General features: G+C 36.4%; 1 protein-coding gene across 3 annotated transcripts in view; it reads right to left on the bottom strand.

Annotated features, from left to right (window-relative positions):
* The window catches only part of tspan4a (tetraspanin 4a), a 167,051-nt gene that overhangs the window by 33,097 nt on the left and 107,849 nt on the right, over window positions 1-26,105 (bottom strand). For all 3 annotated transcript variants that reach the window (XM_088004441.1, XM_088004439.1, XM_088004440.1), the window contains one exon: window positions 14,599-14,673. In XM_088004441.1, the coding sequence (XP_087860567.1) occupies window positions 14,599-14,673 (75 nt within the window). The remainder of the gene's footprint in view (window positions 1-14,598; window positions 14,674-26,105) is intronic.

Below are 26,105 nucleotides of genomic sequence, written 5' to 3'. Positions count from 1 at the left end.
ATAAAACAATGAATGGAACCAGAAAGAAATCTATCACTCTGTTGAGCAAGACTCCACTGCTTAAGAAAAGAATGGTGAAGCTCTTTTAAAGGTTACTGCTGATCATGTGGACAAGGAAATGAAATACTGGTAATAATAATAATAATAATAATAATATAATCTGGTCAGATGAAACTAAAATTTAACTCATTGAAAATAACTGCATGCACCATGTTTGAAAGAGGAATAGCACTGCAAGTCAACCCAAAAGGACCATACAGCAAAGTTGTTTTTCAGCACTTACTGGCAGAGAGGAAGCTGAAGGAAGGAAGACTTGAGAAGTTTACTGGGAACTTCTTTAAAACAATCTGAAGATGAAAACAGTGACGAGATTTCATCCAGACAACGATCCCAAACACAAAACCAAAGAATCTCTCAAAAGCAAAGCTGCAAGAATAGTCCAAAGACTTTAGTAAAAATACGAGTCTATTGAAAGTATCAAAGAACAGAATGTATAAGACACTCTAATCACAGAATAATAAGTGAAAACAGTTCATGGAGTTTATAGGAGTCATAATCACATCCGAACAATGCATGTGGCTTCTGTCTTCATGCAGGAGATACTCTGAAATTTTCATGATCCAACAATATAATAAAATGTACTACAGTAAGCCTGTTTAATACTGATTCCCTGTCTTATGTAAATTTATTGCAAATAACATATTCATGGGTTATTTCCCCTTTTGATATGTGTGGATTACTTACAATGTTCCTAACATCACAGGCTAATTTAATGTCAATAGCCTCACTTGAAATACATTTGCTGCAAGAACATTGTGTTCAACACTTATTTCCACCTGCTCAGAATCATACTAAGCGAAATATGTAAAACAAAAAAAAAAAAGCAACAGAAATATGTACCCCTAGTCTGTCCACAGTGTTCTTGCCCATTGGCAAGACTTGATTTCCTGCAAATGGCACCGTTTTATCTTTCTGCTGAGCGAGCCAACATTAAACTCCCTAGACATCGAACCAATTTGAACCAAAGTCAATGTTTTTCAAGGGCGTTCTTTTGGACTTTGCACAGACTCTTTGCTTTCCTCAGGTTACAACAAAAGCCTAACCCTTAATCGAAGGTATGCAGGACCGGGGTTTTATCTTTTCGAAGAATGAACATTTCTCGTTCCTTTGCCTCAAGACAGATTGTTCAATATCTGTAAATTTAGACAACTCTTCTCCTAAATAATCCCCTCAAGAGCCTAGTCTTAAATTTGTACAGATAATAAATGAGGCAAGCAAGTGCCAAGGTTTTAGGGCCTCTTTCTCTGACTTTTAATTCTTTACTCTGGGGCAGCAATAACATACGTTAATTATTAAAGCTCTTGGTTCTCCCCTTTTAGAGACTAATCTCAGTCCTTAGCCAGGGTGAATCAATTGCAATTCAAACTCTTTCCTTCCACTCCTTCTAATCAGTGCCTGATTAACACTTGGCATACTTGGTAAACTTGAGTACACAATCAATGTCACTAACAGGAAGAAGCAGTAAGCCAGCAGAATCAAAGCTTTAAGGAATAATAGCTGTGAGGATTTATCCAGGAAAGTATCATGCATGTCAGACAGTTGCAAAAAGTGAAGACTCATAACCTAAGAAACTTTGGGATTCAGGATTTTACATGTTTAGTAAAGCCAAAAACTTGACAAAGATTACTATGTCTTAATGTTGACACTCCAGAAATCTGTGTGAAGAAGGAAAAGGTTTGAATGTGCAGCCGAATTTCTCTTAAAGTTTTTCGCCTGCAGCTATTGGCATCAACAGGTGGATCTCGCTGTCATCGTGTGGCTTTAGTCTGTCAGCTGTTCAACATCAAAGCAGATCTATTTCTATCCTTTGACGTTTCATCACCTTTTAGCTGCTGCTGTTTCAGTGTTTGATGCTAAGAATGAGTCATGATGAAAACAAAATAAGTTCAAACCCCAGGGGACAGTGTCTCGGAGTCTGCTTGGTTATTACTGAGATGGTGGTTTTATTTGGAAAATCCACAAATGACATGCATGAATGACAGGGGACAGCTTTCAGATTCAACAAATGTTGAAAGACAGAGATGACTCAAGACTGTGGTCCACAGATGGAGAGAAATATTATTTTTAGAGGTCCTGGGTTCAATCCTATTCATTTATGTTATGCAAGTTATCTGTCTTCTTCTTAAAATTGGTAAAATATCCTTTTAACATTAATATTCATCAATGTTGCCTTATGAAGTAAAGCAGAACTGCTGTTTGTGGTTTTTCTAATTGATGCAAAAAGTGAATCATACATACATAAACACACATGCACATATATGTATACACATGTATATGTATGCATATACAGAGACAAAGAGAGAGACGAATAGACAGAGAAAGAGAGGGAAAGAGAGAAAAGTTTGGATGCAAAAGCAAAATGTTCACTTTTCACCGCTCAGACAACCGAGAAAATTGCAAACTCAATTTTTTCAGCCCAAGGTTTTGATGTTATTCCCACCTCTTGACAAAGTGATGCAAACAAAGTGTTGAGAAGCTGTTTGTTGCCTAAATTTAGAGAGAAAGTGTAAAAGATGCCTCTTAAAGATTGGAATGAAAAACAATCTGTTGATATAAGTTAGTTTGTGTGCTATATTCCTGTCTCATCCTTTCACACAATAAATGTGCATAGAAACACGACCACAAGACTGCAGTTTATAGCTTTTTAAAACCTTTTCATTATCAGAAGTATGAAACAGTATGAAAAGTTATGGTATTTATGTTAACTGAACATAAGATATTGCTGTAGGTCTTATAAAACAAAATCCAATTTATGTTTCCACCTTACATTGCTCTAAATTGCTCTCTGTGCTGTCAATTGCTTGCTATGTTGTCCCAAAATGCCAACTAAAATCTAAAAGCATCTACAATAATCTAACAGCTGCTGTTAAAGTGGGAGAAAGAATTAGATTTGCTCACTTAAAAAGAAATAAACCATCTCTCATTGCTATGGTAGTTTAATTCTGATAAAGACTGATGGAATACTGGCTAAAACAATCCACAATATCACACATCAAACATAGACAACATTAGTTACAAACTGATTAGCATGAATGAAATAAGTATTTAACTTAGATAGAATTCTCCTTTCAAAGATTGGTTGGTTGCTCGTGTGGGAAAAAGATTGCATGATTAGTTTTATCTAAAAGCAGACAATCCCAGTCTCAACCCATTACACATACAAAGCACATCTGTGCACAGGATCGAGTTCTTCTATCCCAACCTCTGCAGCACAAGCATAAGAAAGACCACAGAGCTGTTAGACGATGTTGGGAACAAGATAATGGATCTGCACAAAGCTGAAATGGGCTACAAAACCATCGGCAAAAAGCTTGGTTAGAGAGCGATAAATGTTGGTGTGATTATTTGAAAAGGTTCAGAAATATTAAATTACTGGTCTGGAGCTTCATAGAGGATCTTGGTTAATGGAGTGAGGAAGGTCATGAGAAAAGTGAGGGATAAACACAGAAGGAGATTACTGACGATGGTAAAGCAGTTGGGATGATGGTCAACACCTTTTAGTAGAACAACATGGGTGGATTGAAATATTGCAGCAAGACAAACACAAAGTTCATCTTGCTGCTTTTGTTGAGTCTTTCAGCAGACATCTAAAGGTCACAGTGAAGACCAACTCATTGCCATCAACTCAACATGCTGTTTTTGAAGCCAAAGAAAACCTGAGTGTGAGCTACAAAACAAAAATCTCAACAGTCAGGTACAAAGGGTGAAGGCACTCAATGACGAGATCAATGGAATCGCCAAAGAAAAATCACTTTTTAATAAATAAAAAGATCAAGTATACATTGCTCAGATGCACCATTCAGTTGAATTTCTAATGACTTACATTATAAAGCAACAATTAACCGACATCTTAAAACACTTGACAAACAATATCATATAAACCCATCCAATTTACAAACAGAAGTATGCGTATGTGTCTAAACTCCTTATTCGTTGATGCAAAACTAACTTAATTCTCAAAAGAATCAAAGAAAACGCTGCCATATTTCCAGTTTGGACTTGTGATTCTGCCTGAACCTGTCTACTGTAATATCACACAGTTTTATTTATTATTTTTCTAAGAGCGTTTATGTTTTCCAATTTTGCTGAAAGCATCTCTCTGGTGTCTTCCTTCATTATCAACATCTTGACCTGATTGCAATTTAAATCACATATAATTACCACCTTAGCAATTCTCTGATATTATCTACAGCAGTTAAAAACTGAAAATTCCCCTGTCACTTTTATCCCAAGTCTTCACAAACAAATGTCTTGTCTGTTTGCTGATCATCTCAATTTGTCACCGGTATTAACATCGCCCTGATGTGGGTATGTTTTAGTAATGGGATTAGCCAGGGGTGTTTACCTAATTGCGTTTCTGCAGTCTGCTTGAAATGAAAATTTCCCAGGCTTGAAATGTATTCTGACAGCAGAGCTGCATTTTGATATCTTGACAATCAGAAATGTTTCGATGGCTGATGCCAGAATGTAAATGATGCAGAGCAATCACACTTGCAGCCTTTCAGTGGGTCACACATGAGTGCTTGAAATTTTACTTGCATTTGAAACAAACAATTCACAGCATTTGCAATGCAATTTCCTTTTAAGGAAAATTGCACCATTTCTCATAAGTGTATAAAAAGTGGAAGCTAGATAAGAGGTGAAGACGCAAATGTGAAATCGTGACTGACAGAGGAAGTAGATCCTGTTTTTTATTTATTTATTTATTTCTTAGAAGAAATAAAGATGTTGATTGAAGTCACGAGAAAATTTGAATTTTAGACACAGGATGAATTGATGAAATTCATTTCAAACTTCAGATGGAGTTTGTTTTAGGGTTTTTTTAATAGTTACCTTTTAAAACATGGTTTAAGCACTGGATAACAGGAATGCCCAATTCTCAGATTGGGACCAAACCCTTCAAGTATTGGTTTGAAGGATTTAGCAATAATATTCAATTCTTGTAGGATTGGTTGTTACTGCAGTCACTTTTTGGATTATTATTATTGGGTTTATGCCAACATTTCTGTTATACAAAACTATCTTATGAGTTGAAATGTTTGCAATTTTAGTACTATTTATTGAGCATCATCCCTTGCCAAATATGCTTACCACTTTGGTCAATTTATTTATCTGACCCTAATTATTTAAAACAAAATAAAGTTTTATATTACTTTATTTTGCTACACAGAAAAAGAAACATGGCCTCCAGGCCTCCTGTGTTTGTAACTTTATGATTAACTTTGAAGGCACCACGAACCCTCCGGTTCACGGATTGGGTCCGCAGGAGATCCAGCATGACCACAGCTCCTTCTTCACATGACAACTCCATAACCTTACCTTGACTCACCCCAAAGCACATAAGCAGACAGAAAATCAACCCTACAACAGCCTGCGCGACAAGCCATTGAGCTGCAGAGGAAATACCTCATGCTGCACTGACCTAATGACAGCAGAGAGGGGTGAGAACACAAATACTCCTGGCAGGATGAGCAACACTGCAAAGGTTTGTGTTGTGGTCGTTTGTTAGCCTTTCTGCTTTTATGAGACAGCTGAGCCACAGGAGAGACAGAGTGGCGTCATAAAGCAGGACCACTCTTGGTTTTAAATGCTTGAAACTACATAAAACCTTTAATCTGATAGGTTGGATCAATGCACCCTCAGCTTTAGAAAGATTTCAATGCCTTTTCATTGTACAATGCACACCACATGACCTGAACTGAACTGCTTATTTTAATAGCTAATGGTTGGGGGGTAAAAATCAACTCAAGTGCAGTTTAAGTGGGACAATTGATGTTCAGCAATGCAATTTTTATTTTATGAATCATTTGACTCTTTGAGGTGTTAATTGCGACACATCACTGACCAATATAAGGTTATTTTCCAAAGCCAGTTCTCCTAACTTTCCTCCATTTGATGGTCTCATTTATAAAACAAAACTTTAGTCAAAAATTTGAAACATTTTGATCAAACTATCCCTGAAAATTTCCTCTATAAATAATTACATTTTAAACCAAAGAAAAAAAATCTAAAGATTGCTCAGAAAAAAACATGGCTGGATTTAAATGTTTCATCTAACACTCGTGTCAATAATTTGAGCCTATGTTGTGTTACGTAGTTTTCTATTTTTACAGTCTAATGTAAATTGTTCATAGCCCACACAATCTTTCACCTGTATTGATCTTTCCAGTATGAATACTTTCTATTGGTTGACTTTATTTCATTGTTGAATTTTTAATATTCCTACATGTCTTTAATGAGTTATCACTCCATAAGAAGTATTGCTACAATTAACACTTGCCCAGTGGTGACAATTTTTACAGTGAATGTTTCTTTGCCCAACAAACAAAAGCATAACATGTAGACTATTAGAAGAATATTAACACAGTATATCTTCTAATAAACACTTTGTCAATATATCTTATGAAAAACATAGTCATTATCTAGTTTGTTCATTGACAGGTATAATTCTTTTTGGTAGTTCAGAGTGAATATGCATGGAAGCTAAGAGTTTGATTATATGTCTCCTACAAAAACATAATGTGAAAGACTACAAGATGTTATTAATCTTGGCATTCTGTAATTCTTTCTGATTTCATTCTGCACAACACACGCCTGTGTGGTAAGGCAGATGTTTTCATTAACTCACTCTGTAATTATTTCTCTCCTTAGAACTAAGTCGGTATTAACAGGCTGACGCAACCTGACATTTTGTTTTCCCCACTGTTAATATTTCTAATACCTTCCTAGAAAACAATTCCTTCACTTACTTTATTATGCTTTTTATGCTGTTTATTTATTTACACAGATAAAATGCACATTTCATTAACCTTCTACAAAGAGCAATGCATGGCATGAGGTTATAGCAACAAATGCTAATTTCCACTTGGAGTTGTTGGACAGATTTACGTAATCAGTGTGATGTAACAGATTATAAATTAGTAAAAAACCAGTTTAGTAATTAATTACATACATGTCTGGCAAGTTATTATTCAGATATCACTAAAACAAAGCAAACCAAATTACAAACCTTCATCGATAATGAGTACAAAGCAACTTGTTTAAGAGATTTTTTAAAAACCATCTTAGTCTTTTCTAAGTCATTCACTCCTCAAAGCTTAGTTTTATGGTGGAAGGAACAATATCATTGTTGGGAAAAGCCAGAGGAAGTGCTATTTGCCATTTGCCACAGCGGAAACAAAAACTGACATTTTTGACTGTCATGAAGAACTTTTTATCCCTACACATCAATCTGAAGACATCATCTCTGAGGTAGTGGTGCCTCAGAGATGATGCACCATGCTCATAGGAAGATAGGTGGCGCTAATTCCAGGAGAAAAACTATTCAAGGCTGAAAAAGACTTAAAACTGTGGCAAGCCAGGTGAGCGAATGTAGTCTATGTACAAACCTGGTGGTTTCCATTGAGATGGTTTTAAATAAAAAAGTAAAATATTTATTGTCAATGTTTTTATTTTTTTTATTTTGACAATTATTTTATTTACAGACCTAATATGTCTTTACATTAGGGAAAAATGTAAATTTGGTCTTTTTATTCTGTTGGGCATATTTTGTGTAGATATGGAAAGATGCTTATTTTTAAACTGCTAAAAACTTGTTGGGTCATCATCCTTTTGACATGAAAGGAAAACACCACAAGGCCATAAACCAACCCAGAGATGCCATTAAACATTAGAGCATTTATTTTCAACAACCCCGACACTGCATTGCTCATTTTTATTCTATGTGGCACTTCAATCCACACTGGTTCCACTGAATTTAACCTTACAAGACCTTTTCATCATCCTTAGGAAACAACAAAGTGCAACAAACAGCAACAGTTTCAGGCTTCTGGAAGATCTGTGAGCTGCTTGATGTAGCTTCCAGCTGCGACACTCAGCTCTTTATCAGGTCTAAAGCAGGTGTAATAAACCAGACCACTGAGCATGACCATCCCTGAAGCATGGGATAGTGTTCATCAACATGCACCTACTGTTGCACTGTGTTTAGGTTACAACATCTAGAAAAAGAAAGCACTTGCATTTACTTTTACTCTGCAGGCCCGCTTCCAGGATGTAACGGTGGTGTTAGAGGGGGGTAAAGAGGAAAGGGTCCAGATAATCTCAGATAAAGAAAGGCTCTGAAAACCAAGTGGTAGATAAAAATCAAAGCAATCCTGGTGGGAACTGAAATAGTATTTTGCTTCTTGTAATCTGATATAGCAGGATTGGAATTCAGCTCAATAAAATGTTTTTCTAGTATCGGATAATAAGCTGATGCCTCCGGGTATTTCTTTTTGTAGATATTGTAAATTTTAACCTTTTGTCCCCTACTCAACAAATAAAGTGCAGGACATTAGAAAATGAGGATAGAAATAGAGGTTTTGAGTGTTTAATATCAAAATATTCCATCAGGAGAGGTGCTAAGATGGCACTATAGAGCAATTAAAACACAATAGAACGAGCGCTTCCCACTTGTGCCAAGAACTGGTACATTAAAGTGGGGGTTGCATCCCTCCCTGTGGTAGGTGAAGGGCAAAACAGCTTCACAGAAACATCTACAACAAAAAAATATAGTATTTTACAGTTAAGAGATGGTACTAAAGGTGTTTTTTCTATCACACTTGTAGAGGAGAAATGAAATAAAAATAGCACTTCTGAAACTAAAGCACCACTTGTTATAGGTAGCATTGGTACTAGAGCACAGATCACCGATAGAAGTTGTTTGACAAGGACCTAATAATGGCTACCATGAGTAAAAAGTGCAGAATTGCTGAATTCAATCATGTGTTTATAGAATTTTGCTGTTTGGCTATCTTTAAGGCAGAAAGGTATTATAACAAGCTTGTTTTGTTATGTTTTGTAGTGATGCCGCTGAGGTACTGATGCTGCCAATGTTTGTTCCAGCATTGACAATAATTAGCCACCAAAATAAACTTTCCTCCAGCTTGGAATCAAATGTTTTTGCTGCCAGCCAAGGCTAGAGAAACAGTGCTCTGTTGGTGAATCAACATGGTGGAGTAAAGAAAAGAGCCGAGTCCAACCTTCAACTTTCCTCTGTATAGTGTGTTTGACTATATATGTATATTTAAAGGCAAGCTATTTTCAGTGGGAACTTGTAAATATAAAAATGCATTCGATTACTTGTATAATATAAGGAAATAAGCATTATTGGCTTGCTTACTCCTCTGGGATTAGCCATTTCCTCGTTTGGAGGAAGAATGGAGAACATTAGCAATTGAAATTTTTAAGCTACACCTTAAAATATCAACTCACATGACTCCAGAAACTTGGGATTATTATTTGTTAAGCCAGATATTCAAAAGGACAATGATGAATACATAAGGTAAGCCCACCTGCAGTTATTAAACTTTTAAGTGGCATTTCTTTGCATCTCATTAGTTCAGTCCATAATTCTGGACAACATGATTTTAAGAGTTTAATTTGATAAAATACAGAAAAATATATTGTTAAATACAAGTTAATTTTTTTTATTTATTGCAAGAGTTAGCTTTTTTGAAGTCTACAAGCTTGCAACTGGTTTGGGGTTTAGGCTCAGGTGGACGAACTCCCAGACCCAACTTCTGACTTAAGAGGTACAGAGCAGGGCGCTTCACGGTTACAAGAAGGTTGTGAGTTTTATTTCAGGATTAGTTGTTTCGGACAGTTTGGTTCCTTGCACTGTCTAAAACCCTAACTGTTAGGTTTACTGGTCACTCTAATCAGATCCAGTCCTCTGCTGGACAAATAATCACTGAAACGAGGAACTGGAGCTCATCACCCCAGTTCTAAAGTATTTACAATGACTCCCTGTACCTCAAAGAATAGACTTTAAAATACTTTTGCTGGTTTATAAATCACTGAATGGCAACCAAAGTACATTAAAGACTGCACTATCAGTCTTTAAGGCTACTCAGGTATTCTGAATTAAGTCCACTCCTCTGATTCCGATACACGGAGAAACACAGAGAAGCAGCATTAAGTTTTCATGCTCCACTAATCTGGAACAACGCTCCAAAAAACTGCAAAAATGCTGAAACTTTGAGTTCTTTTAAATGAATAAAAGCCATTTGTTTAGAGTTGCGTTTGAATGTTCTGTGTTCAAAGGTTGGAATTGCCCTGATCAGACTGATGTGAAAAAGTTATATGGGTTAATAACATCATAACTGAGTCACCTTTGCCTGCTTTGCCGCACATTGCTCTTCAAAGTCTAACCAAGCTGATTCCCCCTAATCTTTAAAAAAAAGTTGGTTATCTCCCTTAAACAAATGTGTAGCTATAGGAACAGTTTTACCATCCAATGCAACATCCACATATGTTCAAACAATTACCCACAAACATTTTTTTTCTTGGGTTTGTCCTTCTGTTCTGAAATGCTATGAGGCAGTCTAAGATTTGATAAGGTTAAAAATGAGCTACTTAATGTATAACATATGTATGCACAATAACTGGATAAAGTTACGTTGGTCCTACCAGACTTGAAACTGCTCTTTACAGAATATGTTCTGTTTCCAGTTCTTCCAGCAGTTTCCAAAGTAGAAAAGAAATCTCAGGGGGAGTGTTCAGTTCCTGCTGTTTAAAAAAGCACATCAGACAGTCCCTGTAATGGCCACCCATTCTTTACAGTGATGGATTTCCCACAGTGCAACAGCTCAGCATACCTTCCGCAACTTTTTACTGTGTTCTGTCGCTAATCGCCCCCTGGGTTGAAAAACAATTTATTCAGGCTCTGAAAAATGAACATTAAGGAACACATATACTAAGAGAAAGTTTTGCTGCAACAAAGGTGGACATTTGTTAAAGGCTGAACCAAGCTGAGTGGATGAATTGGAAAAAATAACAACACAAGAAAAAAGTGAGTTACATCATCAAAGACAAACAGCTTTGGAAATAACACAAATTAGGCAATTTATATAATAACGTAAGAATTGTAAAAGCTAAGAGATAAAAGCAGGAACAAAGTGAATATCTAAGGAGCAAAACAAAGAAAGACTTGAAAAATAACAAAGCGGGCTGTTATTTATCAAAATACACAAATAAATTATAGCAACGTTGGAACTGGCCTCAGTCTTAAAAATAAATCTTGTAAAAGAGGTAGATATAAAATATTTGTCTTAATACCATCCTGCCTGACTACTTGAATTACTCTAATAGTAAATTATTCAACAGTGATTTAATTTAAACTTTAGAACTCGTTTTGACCTCAGTCAAAATGGATGATCATGAATTTTTTGGATACAATACACTGAAGATGAACTATTACTTAAATCATTTAACGAGGCTTTGAAAAAAAACACACTCACAAACACACACACACACACACTCACAAAATGAAGTAAATGCTTTGCTAAAGTTTAGCCAAAGGCAAAGGAAGGATGTATACGAGGGCCCAGGGATTCCATTAATATTCTATATTTACAATTTAATTGTTATTAATCATGTTGAATTATATATCACAAAAATGAAATTGTTTGTAAATATCATCAAAGTTATTAGGAAAAATAAAAGAGCACTTCTGGAAACCTGACATTCATAATCAGGAAGATGCATTCATTATCTACTGCATTATAATACATAACAAGTCTAGCTATTGAATGCATGCAACAATTTATAATGTTGATTTAGTTTCTTTTAAGTTTCAAATAGATATCCTAAATTATAACTCTGATACTGTAAGTAAGCGTGTCGTCGTAAGAAAGAACTTAAATTGATTTCTTAAATAATAGCTACAGAGAAAGGACCACCAGTCATGAAAGCTGATGAAATTACAACAAAGACAATTGGAAACTGCAAACATCAACTGCCATGGATCAAGGGGAGAAAAATAATGAGCATATTACAACAGTGAATCACTTAGCAATTAAAACGTGTCTCAAAAGCAACAAAGCACGAGTATGTCTTTGATTATTAATGGTTTAAAATGTTTGACAAAAAGAGTAAGGCATTGAGTTCCACATCTAGGTTGTCATGGGCCCAAAAATGTTTAAATCTCCCTCAGAATTAAAGACTTAAATAACTTTTATCAAATTTTCAGACTTCAGTGAACCTAGCAATAACTGATTGCCAGACATCATTAGAGATGCTCTGTTAATGCTAATCTTAGAGCTCGTGTACTTTAATCACCGTATTTCACTAGGGAGACTTGAATGATCTATAATCATTGTGCAGAAGATAAACAGAGGTTTTAGATTGCCGTCTTGTGAATTTGTGATGTTATTATAAAATAGCAAATAACAGAAAGAGTGATCCGAGGTTTTGAAAAACTGACTATAATTACAAAGCACACAAATAAAAATCCAAGTTTTACTGTAAAATACCTTCATTTAACTTTCTTATCATTGTCAAAGCTTCACTACTCTGCCCGTCAGATACACAACCACTGTCCTCATGGGACAATGATTAAAAGAAAAACTTACATTTATCATAACAGCGAGACTTTGCAAATTAGCATTTGAAAAAGCCACATTCAAAATCAAACTTTTGACTCAGCAATGGTTTGGAGAACAAATTTGCACATAAAAGCGCCGCAGCTTTCATAATTGAGAAAAGATTGACTGGTCATCTTTTACACTTTCAACTATAATCGGTTTGCATTGGGGGAAATGGATCATGCTAAACGTTGCAAAATTATGAAGGCAGTGATCCTGATGTTTTGACCCAAACATTAAACATGAAAGGAGGATGATCCTGCATCTCAAAATCCAGAACGAACCACTGCTACAGGTGCAAGCTGGAGGTTTTGCATGTGGGCTTCAACCTAAAAACTGTTGAAAATCTGTGGATGGACATCAAAAGAGCAGCACACGCAGAGCAGCCAAAGAGACTAACAGAGAGGCTTTTTCAAAGAGGGTCTGTGAAAATCTTCCAAGCTAGAAATGGAGAAAAATCAGCTTGCAACAAAAAGCTTTGACAAGTTGTGATATGGACCAAACGAGAGCAGGGCATACTTTTACTTGGCAACGATGTTTGCTATTTTAAAACTAAAAGACGAAAATAAAAAAAATAACCTTGGTTGAAACTTAAAAGGAATGCATCATCCTGAGCTTTAGACATCGGGAAATCAAATCTGAGTTCTCCTCAGCCATAATAAGCCCAGTTGTCTGTTTTTCTGTTAGAGCATTGTGGGGGACCTTTTAAAGACAGCCTCTCATGTTGTGATGAGATCTCACATTAGCTGTAATGGTTAGGCATTTTGACAGTTAGGCATGATGCAATGAAGGGGAGGAAAGTTTTTACAAACTGAAATAATATACACACAAAAATTTAAGAAGTGAGGCATGCATTTTTATTCAACCTCTTTTACTTTAATACTTTAAAATAAAATGCAGTGCAACCAATTGCCTTGGGATGGGGATATTACATAAAATCAACTTATTTTTAGCATAATATTTTATTGTAATGTTATTCCCTCATCAAAAATATTCCTGAAATGTAAGGAGGCCAAACTGTTTATGTTTGGTGTTTACTTGAAATCATATTGAAAAGGCATGTAATGTTTCTCTCTTCCATTTCATAGTTATGTCATATTTTACCTGCAACTGTCACAAGAAAGCCCAAAAAAATGTAATGAGGTTTGTAATTGCAACTTAATACAATGTGATCAAATTGAAGGGGAATGGAAACCTTTACTCAGCACTGCAAACCATAAAGAAGGTTTTTAAAATTTGCTTAACATAAAACATGCAATACCTGGTACTACTAAAAGTAATGAAGTGTATAGAGGGATCAATTAGCAACTTTTACAAAAGCCCTCTCCCCCTCGAAGAGGCTGAGTGTTATTTAATTTATATGTTGTAAAAATATTCAGAGTTTTAATGCAAATTTGCAAAAACCTACATTTTCTTAGGAGTGATAGTACATATAATTATCAGTCCTACATGAAAGATTGTTGTGTGGGGTTATATTTTTAAATCAATCTTGATTAATAAATTATTTCACACCTCAGTTGTGCAGCACTCCCTTCTAAAACCTTCTAATCCAATTAATGCTGTGACATACCCCGACCTTGTTTTATTCTCTTACATTGAGAAGCAGAAAGGAAGACTGTCTATTTCATTTAAAAGTCACACAATCTTGGTTTCTGTCTTGAAACCAGTCCATAAAGCAAAGCATTCAAAGGAATGAAATGCAATGCTTACTCATCCAGTTCATTTTAACTTCCCCTTTCTTGTCTATTTACAAGAAAAAAAGCAGCTGAAGAAAAAAAAATCTACCGAGATTCCTAAAATTTATTCACAAGGAAAAGAAAATTATTTACTCAAGATTGTGACCCAGTGACACAAGAATCCCTTAGCTCTCACGACATTACAGAGAAATATTGCCAAGTACTTTCTCTAAGCTTTTCAGGAAGCTGACAAGCTCAGCTCTGCTCCCAGAGTCTTCAAAACCTCCTCACTGTGGAGACCGATGATTTTACATGCCACATTCAATCTGAGAAGTGAGCAATCTATGTGACCTGTGAAGGGCAGAAACCAGACAGGCCTCTTCCACAGCAATATTCCTTCTCATGTCAAGGCAGAGAAAATAATCACATGTAGCGTCAGAGTAATCGGTGTGTCTTACCTCATCTTGGTATATGAAGAAAAGCATGATGGAGAGAATTTCCAGGAAAAAGATAAGCAGGAGAAGGATGAAGAACTGTGAAGAAATGAGAGAAGGACTTCATGAGACAAATACTTCAGCAGTATGTGAAAAACATCTTTTGAGGATAACAAACGTGGCAGAATACATAAATAAGGCTATAGGAATTGGTGTTTAACTAAAACTTTTAACAAAGACTGTGCCAAAGCAGAAAAGTTAGGACCATCAGAGCGAACAGAATAGCTAGGTGATTTACAGTTGTCCTCCAGACACTTTTGAATTTGTAAAAGGAGCCACGTTTTATTCTCCACCAGTCCTCACCAACCCTGCCTCACTTTAGTGGCGAGGTTGAGCTGTTTGATGGGTCATACATCTTCCTGCAGGCTCATTTGAGTGTTTAAAGCAGTTACGAGCTCATCCATCAACTCCTGTGCTATAGCACAGCTCTGATTCGCACACATACAAGACTCACTAGGCACAGAGGAGGGAAATATTTCCAGAGACAACAGTACGGTTTTTCCAAGGGGTCACTAAATGAACTCAGCATAAGGATAGTGCTACCAAAGTCTCTACAAAAAGAACTACGGATCAGTTTTGAGCTCAAAGAGCCCAGGCTGCAGGTTGGTTTACACCAGGGGTTCCCAAACTTTTTCCTGTGAGGGCCACATAACTTTTCCCTTCTCTGGTGGGGGCCAGAGTCAGTTTGTAACAGAAAAAGTGTGACCATTACAGGAGGGCCAAAATGTAAAAATGTATTGTTTTCCAGAAAGCACAATCAAATAACCCTCTCTGGGTTTTTCACAGAACAAAAGTCAGGAAATAAATAATAACACTGTTAATGAAATAATAACCAAATAACCTTCTTTGGGTTCTTCACAGAAAAAATCCAGGAAGGATTATAGTTCGTATTTTCTGAACTATGAGCCGCACCGGACTATAGGCCACAACCCCCAAGTTTTTTTTTTTTTTTAAACTAGTAAACATGCATATAAGCCGCAGGTATCTCTGCCGCTCCAGGTTTTCCATAACGATGCAGCAGCGGGGGGGGAACACCCAAAATTTGAGTCATAACAGGTCAGTTGAATATCACATTTATTATGGTTAAAGAAGAAAAAGTTGCCAAGTTTAGATTTAATGAACTGATTACGGTACTTTCCAAACGGTAACTGTAACAGTAAAAGTGCTGATCCTTCATGTCTGCTACTTGCATGTACTAAATGAAAATGGGCGCTCTCCTCCTCCTCCTCCTCCTCCTCCTCCTTCTTTAGATTTCAACGGCAGCTTGCATCCATTGCACTACTGCCATGTACTGGATCCCAATATCTATACCTCAAATTCTCATAATGATCCCAGTATTTAAAAAAAAAACTAAAAATCTTCTTTTTCTCCTCAATGCTATGTAACTGATCAACAACATTCTCAAATTTCAATTCCCTATTAAAACCTAATTCCGTTTTAATGGGCGCTTTCTTTGATTTCCAATTCTGACTTCCAATGATTCACTTCCTGCTAAAGAGCCCCCTGGTGGTTGAAGAAAAATTCACATGTAAGCCACATGGTTCAAAGCTTAGGAAAAAAGTAGCGGCTTATAGTCCGGAAAATACGGTATATGAAAAAAAATCTGAATGCTCTCTGGTATTGTTCAGGGGGCCGGACCAAATGTGGAGGCGGGCCGGATCCAGCCCGCGGGCCGTAGTTTGGGGACCACTAGTTTACACAATATTGAACAAAGCTATCAGAGATTTTTTCATAACTGTGTCAGTAATTTCTATCCTTGTTTATGAGTTATAGAGAGATAATTATGCAGTCACTACCCTGGTAGCAGCATTGGCACCTCAAACATGATGTGTGACCAGCATGTATTGTCAAGTCTTGGTTATGAAAAACTCTGAAGCAGGATCTTCCATGCTGACCAGACTGCTACACTGTCACACCCACAACGGCTGGGAGCACTCCAAGTAATTTACTGTAGCGCTCATCTGATGTGGCAGAAATGTGATTTCCATCACTTCCTTGGTCCAGCTGGACAGAAAAGGATCTCGCAGATCTGCTGTAATGAACAATTCATTATCCCCACACAATTAATGCAGTGCCACGATCAGATCCTCAGCAGATTGGTATCCACCGCGCTCCCCATGGAATAGGAATTCCAGCACAGACACCTCCGAATTGCCCACAGACTGGTTGTTGATAGACGCAAAGAAAGCAAAACATGTTTACAACACCGTCTGTGACGGGAAGCCACACAGGGTAAGATCTGCACCTCACCACAACTTTGTTTCACTTTCGTTTACTTTGTATTTTAACTGCATCACTCATTCTCCAATATATCGTTTCTTAGCTTATTTTTCCATCACACCTTATAATATCTATACGGAGTGCACGCATATCAACAGTGCAAGGTCAAAATTAAAAATTTGATGTTATATTAATATCTTTCTTTGAGTTCTGAGTGTTCTCACTTCTCCCTCCTGGCTAGTAAAATGTGTTTCTAAGGGCTGCTGACAGCCTCAAAGGCCTGAACCACATGCTTCATTTCCTTTATTGGCATGCCTGTTTAAGTGTTGGATTTGTGAAATATTTTTCATACTTTTGGGTTAAATAAAAAAAACACTTTTTGAATTAAACACCAGTGTCCTCCATGCCATACTGCTTGATCCCCGACACCGTCCAAGAGATGACCTGGCATTGTATTTAGTGATGATGCAAGAAAACAAACGAGCAGTGAATGGGTTGTGACACAATTATACATTTGGAGGCAAATTAAAACATGTATCCGAATCCGTTACCCACAGTTAGACTGAAACTGCTGGTGACGATGCATGTATGGTTACAGTGTCCCACTTAGTTGAAAAGCTTTTGTTTCACAAGAAATACATTAAGGTGAAAAAACAAAACAAAGCAATCTTGCAGAACATGTGCAGTGTTTTAATCAACACAAAATGCTGGAACCCTGAAACATCCATCTCTCATGCTCCCAATAATCCTGACAACAACTGAGCTCAATACATAACACATAAACATGTTCTGTCTTTTTCAAAAAGTTGTGTGACAGTAACACACATTTTGGATAGAGTTTGTTCAGTGTGTGGCCTACACACAGTCCATCTGTATGATTTGAGAATTGATGAGTGTGCAAAATATACTCTGAAGTTTAGGTCAAAATGTGGAGTTTTCAACAATGACTGCAGGAAAAATTCAAGAACCAATATTACACAGTAGATGCTGTATGTGAGCAAAACGGGACCTTGTGCAGAATACAACAAAGAGCTCAATGATACAGGCCTTTATTTCAAAAAGGAAGAAAAAAAAAAAAATCAAGCCAAAAATTCTGCCAAGGCAACCATTCAAAATGAGACAAAAAGGAAACTGAATAGGGTGAGAAAACACGATGGGGACAGTGCGAATCTGACAAAGAACAGAGCCAGCTGAGGAGATTATATATTGGTGGGTGATGACTTGGCAGCAGTAACCAGATCAGGGAAGTTGAGGACAACTAAAAACTACGCCACAAAGAACCTGAACATGAATATACAAACAAGTCTCAAACATTAAGTCAAGCAGCAATTAACTTTAACAGATCCTAAGTAAAACGCAGTTTGATAACATCTCAACTAGTTTCAAGTTATTAAAGTGTTTATATTGTATTTTTTTTTTTTTTTTACTATTAGAAAAAGTAGCTTATGTGTGATTTATTTACATTGTCATACAGCACCATTTGTTGGTTGAAAGAGAAAATCAGACCCAGTACTTATTAATAATTCAGCCCAGTTTGTAAGGACAAACCATTTTCTCAAGCTGTATTCTAAAAGTTTATGTGAAGTCCATTTGTTCATCTGACACATTTAAAGCCCATAAAAAAGACATGAAAGTAGTATCTGTGGCAGAGCTCCAGCTATTCAAATTCACAGTGAACATGGTCGTATTTGTGCTATGATTAAAGCAGTTTGTTTCAGCTAATGCTGAGCATATTTATTTATCAATACTCATAAAGCTTTCTTAGTGCAACGTCTGTTTAAATAACTTTGTTCTACCACATTGAGTCTCAAAAGACTAAATCTCAAATGCTTGACATTTCAAATAATTTAAATAGAACAGGAACCCAAGAGTAACACAGAGGCTCTTATTAGCTCTGAAAATAATTTAATTAAATCACAGTTCTAATGTAAATAAGTATGTGCGTGTTGTTTATGTTTGGAAAATTTTGTTCAGCTCTTTTTGAATTCTGGAGGCCTTGTTCAAACTTGGTTGTTGTTTTCACTTTATTACAAATTCTGGTGTAGGCAAAAACATATATTTCCTTCATTCATTTTCCTTTGTGAAGCATTATTATTAGATAAATATTTATGCTATTTTGTTATAGATTTATTGACACTGGTTCGTTGAGTCCCTCTCACCTTGCCACTGGAAGCACCTTCAGATACTCTGCACTCCATGTGTCTAGGCAGGATTCACTCCATCAGGAGCTGTTTGAAACAGTGTGTAAACCACACATGGCATTGACCGACTCACAAGGTGACAAATGATTCAGAGTCAGTTAATCACTTGCTAGTCTATTTGAGAAATCTATAGCTGAAGGTAGCTTATAGGCAACCTGCATGTGGTTTTGTAAACCTGTAACTAACTTACAATACTCCCCCTGCTTTTTGTTGCTGGTCAACAATAAATCATTCTTTTTGCCCACCTATTGTGAACTATTACTTTCCTTTTGTCCTGACTGAACTGAATAGCCAGAATTACAACAGGGTAGCTGCAGACTTTATTTTGCAAATAAAGCTGTTAAGAAAAAAAAATAAATAAATTGGTGTTAAATGATATTACAGTTGTAACAGTGAGACAAATAAGCAGGAGATCATAAGAGGGTCAAGTGGATTTCAGTTTAAGATGCGTTTTTTTTTTTCAAGGGTATCATGTCATTGTGTCCTTTGTGTATTCCAGGTTTTTCCTTGACAGTGAATTTGACTGTTGCTACTTCACAGGACTGGCATGGAGCAGGGCTGTCAAAAGCCCCCAAGGTCTCTTTGGCTGCCCCTGCATGAATGAATCACTTCATGTGGAAAGGATGAAAGCCTCAGTGACAACGCTGCAAGGCAAGAGAACAACTAGGTAACAAGACAATGGCAGCGTAAAACCCACGCTGTGTTTGACTCACCCGTGATCTTTTCAGATGCTCTTAAAATAAAAAAATAATAAAAAAAAACATTTGAAAAGATATTCTAATATCATCTCGGGCTTTCCTGTTTGTGGATGAAATGTTCAGGTGTTTCAATTAAACTATAGACATATGCTCTAATGTGGTTTTAAAAGCTGAATTACAGGCCATGAAATGTCAGTACTGAATGAAAATTCTTAACTGCTTTACCTGTCTGGAGATAACTGACATTTGTAGTCCAGACATGGAAAGAACCCAGTGGAAAAGTCATGTCTGATACATGACATTTTCCCTTTTTGTGATCCTATTGTGTGAAGGTCAAAAAAATAACATGAGGCTTGTGTTGGCCGGAGGCATCAGAAGCTTCCCTTTGGATTCTGCTGTTTTCTTGCATGCTGCTAAAATAAGAAAAAGTCAAAAATAAACTGACAACAGGAGTTGCCACAGGAGCAGCAGGCATGATGTGTGTCCTGTCAATAACTGAAGGTTATAAACTGACATGTGACTAAATGTATTAGGATCAAATTTATGTAAATGTCAGATTGTTTTGTAACTAGATTTTCTGCAATAGACCCACACAAAAAGGGCTTAATTGTGAAGTAGAAAGAACATTATTTCTAGAAAGAATAAGCATTTGAAGAGACGGTCATTAATTCAGTCATCCTGAATCGATAAAACACCTTTGGCTCCAAGTCTTTTAGGGTATGTCTCTACAGATACTGCATATCTAAAAATTGACATGCACTTGATGTGCAAGGTTAGTTTTCCACCTCACATAGTTTTGTGCATGTGGGACAAAAAGTTCAGGCTGGTCTCATCTGAACAGTGCACAATTGTTCACACAGTTGGTTTATCCCATAAATTTGTCTCAGACCAATGTGCAAACATAACTTTTTTAAGGCTAAATTGTAGATCTGCAGCCTTTTCCTTCTCCCATTAATAATCTGGTTGCCTAATGTTGAAGAAGATTTTAGGTTATAATATATTTTTGGAAAATCTCTGGCTCAATCTTCTTCTCACGGATCCCAAGTTCTCCCGGCGGGCCGAAGTGAAGCCACACAGAAAACAACAATGAGTGTAGACGTCACAGAATTTCAGAGTTTAATCCAATAGTAGACAACGTATGAAATTACAACAGAAACCACAGAACAACAGAGACACATTCATTTACCGGAGACAAATGGAAAAGAAGAAAGAAAGAAAAGCAAAGACATCTTTGGAGAATTGCAAGAGTAAATCTGATTTGTTACTTCTGTGTTCAGAGTTTTATAGTAAAGGCGTATCCCTGTCTTTAATTTATTCAAATAAGGCGTATCTTTGCTCATCCAACCAGGAGCTGTCTCTGACCCTCTTTAAAGTTAGAAACTGCCTGCAATTTCTTTTCAAGCTCAAACACCAGTTGTCACCTTTATCTAAACAAAGTGGAAGCAGAGCTTCTCCTCTACTGGCCTGAACTCCTGCTGTTTTATGGCTTTTCACCGATCAGTGTGAAAGCTGGAACTTCTCCTGATTGTTTCCCAGACAGACAAAGGGCAGTTCAAAAAGATCTTAGCAAACAATCTGCTGTAACTACAGGTAACATAAAGGTCAATAGGGCAGAATAAGTTATTAATCTGAAAACTATAATTAGGCTATTTCAATCAAGACATGTTAAGTTTTAAAACTAGCATATTCTAAATTTATTTTCTTAACACTAATTAATAACATATCTCCCAATCAATACATACAATTAAAATAAATTCTTCCCCAGCCTGTTAATATAGATGACAAACCCATGATAGCTTTGAAGTTTTGCCATCATTTATCTATTTACAGATGACAGAACATATCCCATCTTGGAAAACTGTTTTATAACCAAATTCAGTTAAAAATCTCCACTAATTTTCTGTTACAGCCGGCAAACCACTGACAACTCTACTTAACTAATTAATGGACTTTTGAAGGCAGTCACTCTTGATTTTTTTTGTTGGAGAATCAAAGCAAATGGGGCTGCATGCAGATGCCTGCCACTCTTTTTAGATTATTATTTTTGAAATACATATGAGAGCCATGTATCCTTTTTATTACACTTCACAATAATGTACTTCTTTGTTCCAAAATTTGGGTAGCAATTTTATCTTTTAGCAAAGCTGTGTGGTCACTAATGAACAAAAATCAACGATTCATTTCAGGGCCACACCATTAAATATTTCTTTAATTAGCTTGGATCTCGATCACAAGAACTCACTCTCCTTTTGGCTCAGGTTCTTAAATAGCCCCTAAATGAAACATCTGGCTCATATGTTGCTAAATACTGATCTCCCTAAGCATGCTAACTGCTAACTTTCTCACTTTTAATTAAATAGGTTGAAGACAGCACATTTATAATTACTTTGCTTATTAACTGCTATTGGTGGACATTACTCCATTTTAATCTAAGTTTATAAATTGAAATGTATGCACATTTTCAAACTCAGAGGGCAACAAATCCTAGTAATAAAGCTCTGCCAGATCTTCAAGCTGTGAGTTTGAGACAGTTCCATATTTTTTACCAAACAGGGAATAATAGAAAGTTGGACTAGTTGTAAACTGTTTGCAGTTTATTTCCAGCTTGTTCCAGAGTTTAAAACCACGGGTAATTAATTACACCCCAGAGTAAAGAGACATTGTAAGTATGAGAACTGATACTCACTACCACTTGGAAAACAAACAGTTTCAGCCCCTGCGGTGCGTTGAATATTTCCCATTATTTTGCTCTTTATAGGGAGTTTAACTCCTCTGGGTTTGAGACAATAGAGTCATGGATGACATTCAGGTTTTATAATATACTACAGGAAAGCTATCAAATCAGCTTAAGGAATTTCAAGCTGGTGCATTGAATGGCTTCTTATTATCAAAGAGGCTGCATGAACTGACTGTAAATGATTAAAAAAAATCCCTTTGTGAGACACAGGCGTACGGATGGAAATAATGAAAGCAATCACAATATAACAATTAAATCAAGAGCAGCACGACTGAACAGTTTCTTTCTAATTAATGTAATTTTGTAATTTCCCACCCAGAGGGTGAAAATATATTTTTTGAAGAATTAATTATTAAGCTGTTCCCTAACAAGACTTTCCTGAGGAAATTCTTTGTGTGCCAGACATACAAAAAGATTAAATATATTACCATAAGTTTTATTTTTGCAAAACTTTCAACTTGAAGTTTGTGTCAAAGGAAATTGTCTTTTTTTGGGAATTGTAATGAAGCAAGGAAATGGCATTACAGACTGTGACGAGATTAATGCGATATTATATCACATTAAAGTCTTGTATCTTTTGCAAATTAATCTGAAGAATGAATGTTTTTTCCATTATAGGGGCCCCTGAATACTACCCTAAAATAAATCACAATGACACAGTCATAATCTCTGAATGTTCCAAAGAGTTGAGAATTATTTAAAATTAAAGGGAAACCAAGGGGTTCGGTAACAAAGTCTTGCCAATGACTTACTTAAAGTATACACTGGACAGATTGCAGAGAACTTTCTTCTGTCATTTGTCCTTGAAAACAGTCTCTAAGGAGGGGAATGAGCTCCTAAAGACTTTCCCAGCCATTCTCACTACATCGTCAGACAGTCTCCTTGCAGTTGCTGCACGATGTGAAGCCACTTGTCAAGATGCTCTCAGCAGTGCCCTACTAAAAGTTGATGAGGACAGAAGTGGGAATTCACATTCGCTCCAAAGGATGTGGCTTATTGCTCAACTTTATTGGCTTGTTGTGGGTTCTTAAAACTTTAAGAAAGATCTCAAAGGATGTAAAAACTTCAAAAATATCGGACTCCCTTCTTCAGAGGAACTGATGATGAAGATTAGCGAATATTCAGCTATTTTTCTGGAGCCAACAATGATGTACTTTGACATTTAATGACTACCCACATTTAAAAAAGGTGCAACAGCCTATAATGTATTCTCAAAAATAAAGCAGCTGGGAGAATAATTTTTAATAATTCTCTACACATCTAAAAAAAATCATCTAATAATAAGATTCTGAAACAGGCCCGTTTTAGGTGCTGATCTTTTTTTCTCCCCGATTTGTGTTGCTGTTCTTTGTTAGAATGTGATGTCTTCTTTAGAGAAGACCTTTGGGTGTGCTCTCTGCAGGCTCCTCCAAGATTCACTGCCTCCGAGGGTCTGAAATGAGAAGCGTTGGATCCCGGATCCCGGATCCCATCTGGCAGTTTTACAGACCGGTTTTTCCAACGCCGGCAGGACTTTTGTTTTTCTCTGGCTACCTAAACATTTATATTTGAAGCAGCATGTGCTCTTTCTGTGAATCAGCTTGTGAATATTTGTGTATAATTTGTATGCTGTCTAAGCACATATGTGTGTGTATGTGTTTTTGAATGTAACTCCTGTCATAACATAAGGCTTCACTACTCTGAGGATTTTCTGGCTTTGTAGAACATAAAGAAAAAAAATAATAATATTAAATTTAATGGTGCAGATTTTTATTTCAGATCAAGCAAAAGAAAAAAAAATATCAAAATAACTTCCTTGTCATAAGTATGAGACATGAACTTTGGTAATAAAACAACATTCTTCGTAATTCAAGCAGGTCAGGCCCCATTCTGCAACAGTAATTAAAAAATGTGCATCTATTTTTACTTTCCACAATGAATTTTTAATTGAATTATAATTTGGACTGGTTGATGGCCATGAGGTCGCCTCAATTTGCCTTTCTTGAAGGGAAATGTTGGCAATCTTTTCTCAGTAGTTCTGTTATTTTGTACTTTTATATGGAGATGTGGGATCAATGGTAAATGGACTGAACTTATATAGCGCTTTATCTGATCATTTTTGACCACTCAAAGCACTTTACACTAGAGTCACATTCACCCATTTGCACTCACATTTATACACCAATACGCAGCTCAGTAGACAATTTAGGGTTAAGTGCCTTGTCCAGGGGCACATAGACATGTGGCAAGAAGCTGGAATTGAACCTACAACCTTCCGATCGCAAGACGACTACTCTATCTATAGAGCCACAATCACTTAACCTGATCTCAAACAAGTGGACAACAATGGATACAACAATAAGTTCTTAAAATTTCAGTGTATAACCATGCTTTTCCTGCAGAGGTAACGACAACCATCTGCTCTGCTTGTTTATCACACATGCAGTCCCAGATCATCAGTGGCTGTGGAAGTGGGTTTGATTAATTGGGATGACAACAAACACACGTTTCAGCATCATGTCCTTTACCATTGAGGATTTGAAATTTGTCACTGAATCCCACTTTAATCTTATCAGCCACAGTCCATGAATACTTCTCTGCAGCCCCCTGGTTCCTTGATTTCTTATGCTTAGGCACCAATAACACTTTGCAATTGTTTCTTATCCACTTAAATCCCATGTCCCTGCAGATTTTTTACAACTTGGTCACAAGTTGACTCATGTTTCTGCTTATTTGTCTTCCACTTCTTTTGTTGTGTATTTTCTGTTTTCAAGGCGCATCGCTGTCCTGACGCTTTGATGTCTTTGTTGGTTTAACTGGACATATTCCTTTAACTACATCCTGCAAGGAATTATCTTTTGCCACACTATTGATCCACAGTCTTGAGGGAGTTTTATAATCCTTCCCAGTGTTTTAACTTACATGCATATAGTTTTGCCTTGTTTTCTGTCATTCAGCCTGATGCAACAGCGCTTCAAATTCTATAAAGATTCTTTGACTTGTTGGCTAATTTGCATAACGAGGCACATGCATGTATTTTTCTTTTAATCAAAGTGGAAGAAGTATTTTTTTTTTCCAATTTAAAAATATATGTAATTTAATTAATATTTTTGGGATACACCCTATGCTACCAGAATTCAGTTTTCCAATTAAAGAATTGTGTGCCATATCAGTTTTTTATGCTAAAATAATTGAACACTTTTGAGTAGCGCTTCTATAGTTTTTGCCTGGAGCTGCAGAAACACTGAAGGCTGCAGGGACCATTTTCTTTTGAGCAGTTTTCTTCTTTTTCAAGATTTAACTTTCATGCTTGTCTTTGTGTTTCAATATATTCACATAGGTAGAAGAGCACTATATCTAGAAGAATAGTTTACTTTAGTAATTTTGACCTTGGTTTGCCTTTAAGATGTTGCTTTATTTTTGTAGTTTTTTGTTTTGTTTTTTTTAATCCTGGACATTTTGCACCTCTGTAAGTCTATGTAAATAAATTGCTGACTTTATTTAATCTGTGTAATCTGATGGGGCTTACTTATGGTGAATGTTCAATCATTTTGGTTTATGTACTAGTTTGATCTGAAAATGTAATAATAAGATGAAACATTTGATCTCAAAAACATCCCTATGTCTCCTTGACTA

This window comes from Poecilia mexicana, unplaced genomic scaffold, assembly GCF_051168715.1.
Source record: "Poecilia mexicana isolate PSO_F unplaced genomic scaffold, ASM5116871v1 scaffold_3, whole genome shotgun sequence".
Lineage (NCBI taxonomy): Eukaryota > Metazoa > Chordata > Actinopteri > Cyprinodontiformes > Poeciliidae > Poecilia > Poecilia mexicana.
This window is presented reverse-complemented; position numbering and strand designations above follow the sequence as displayed.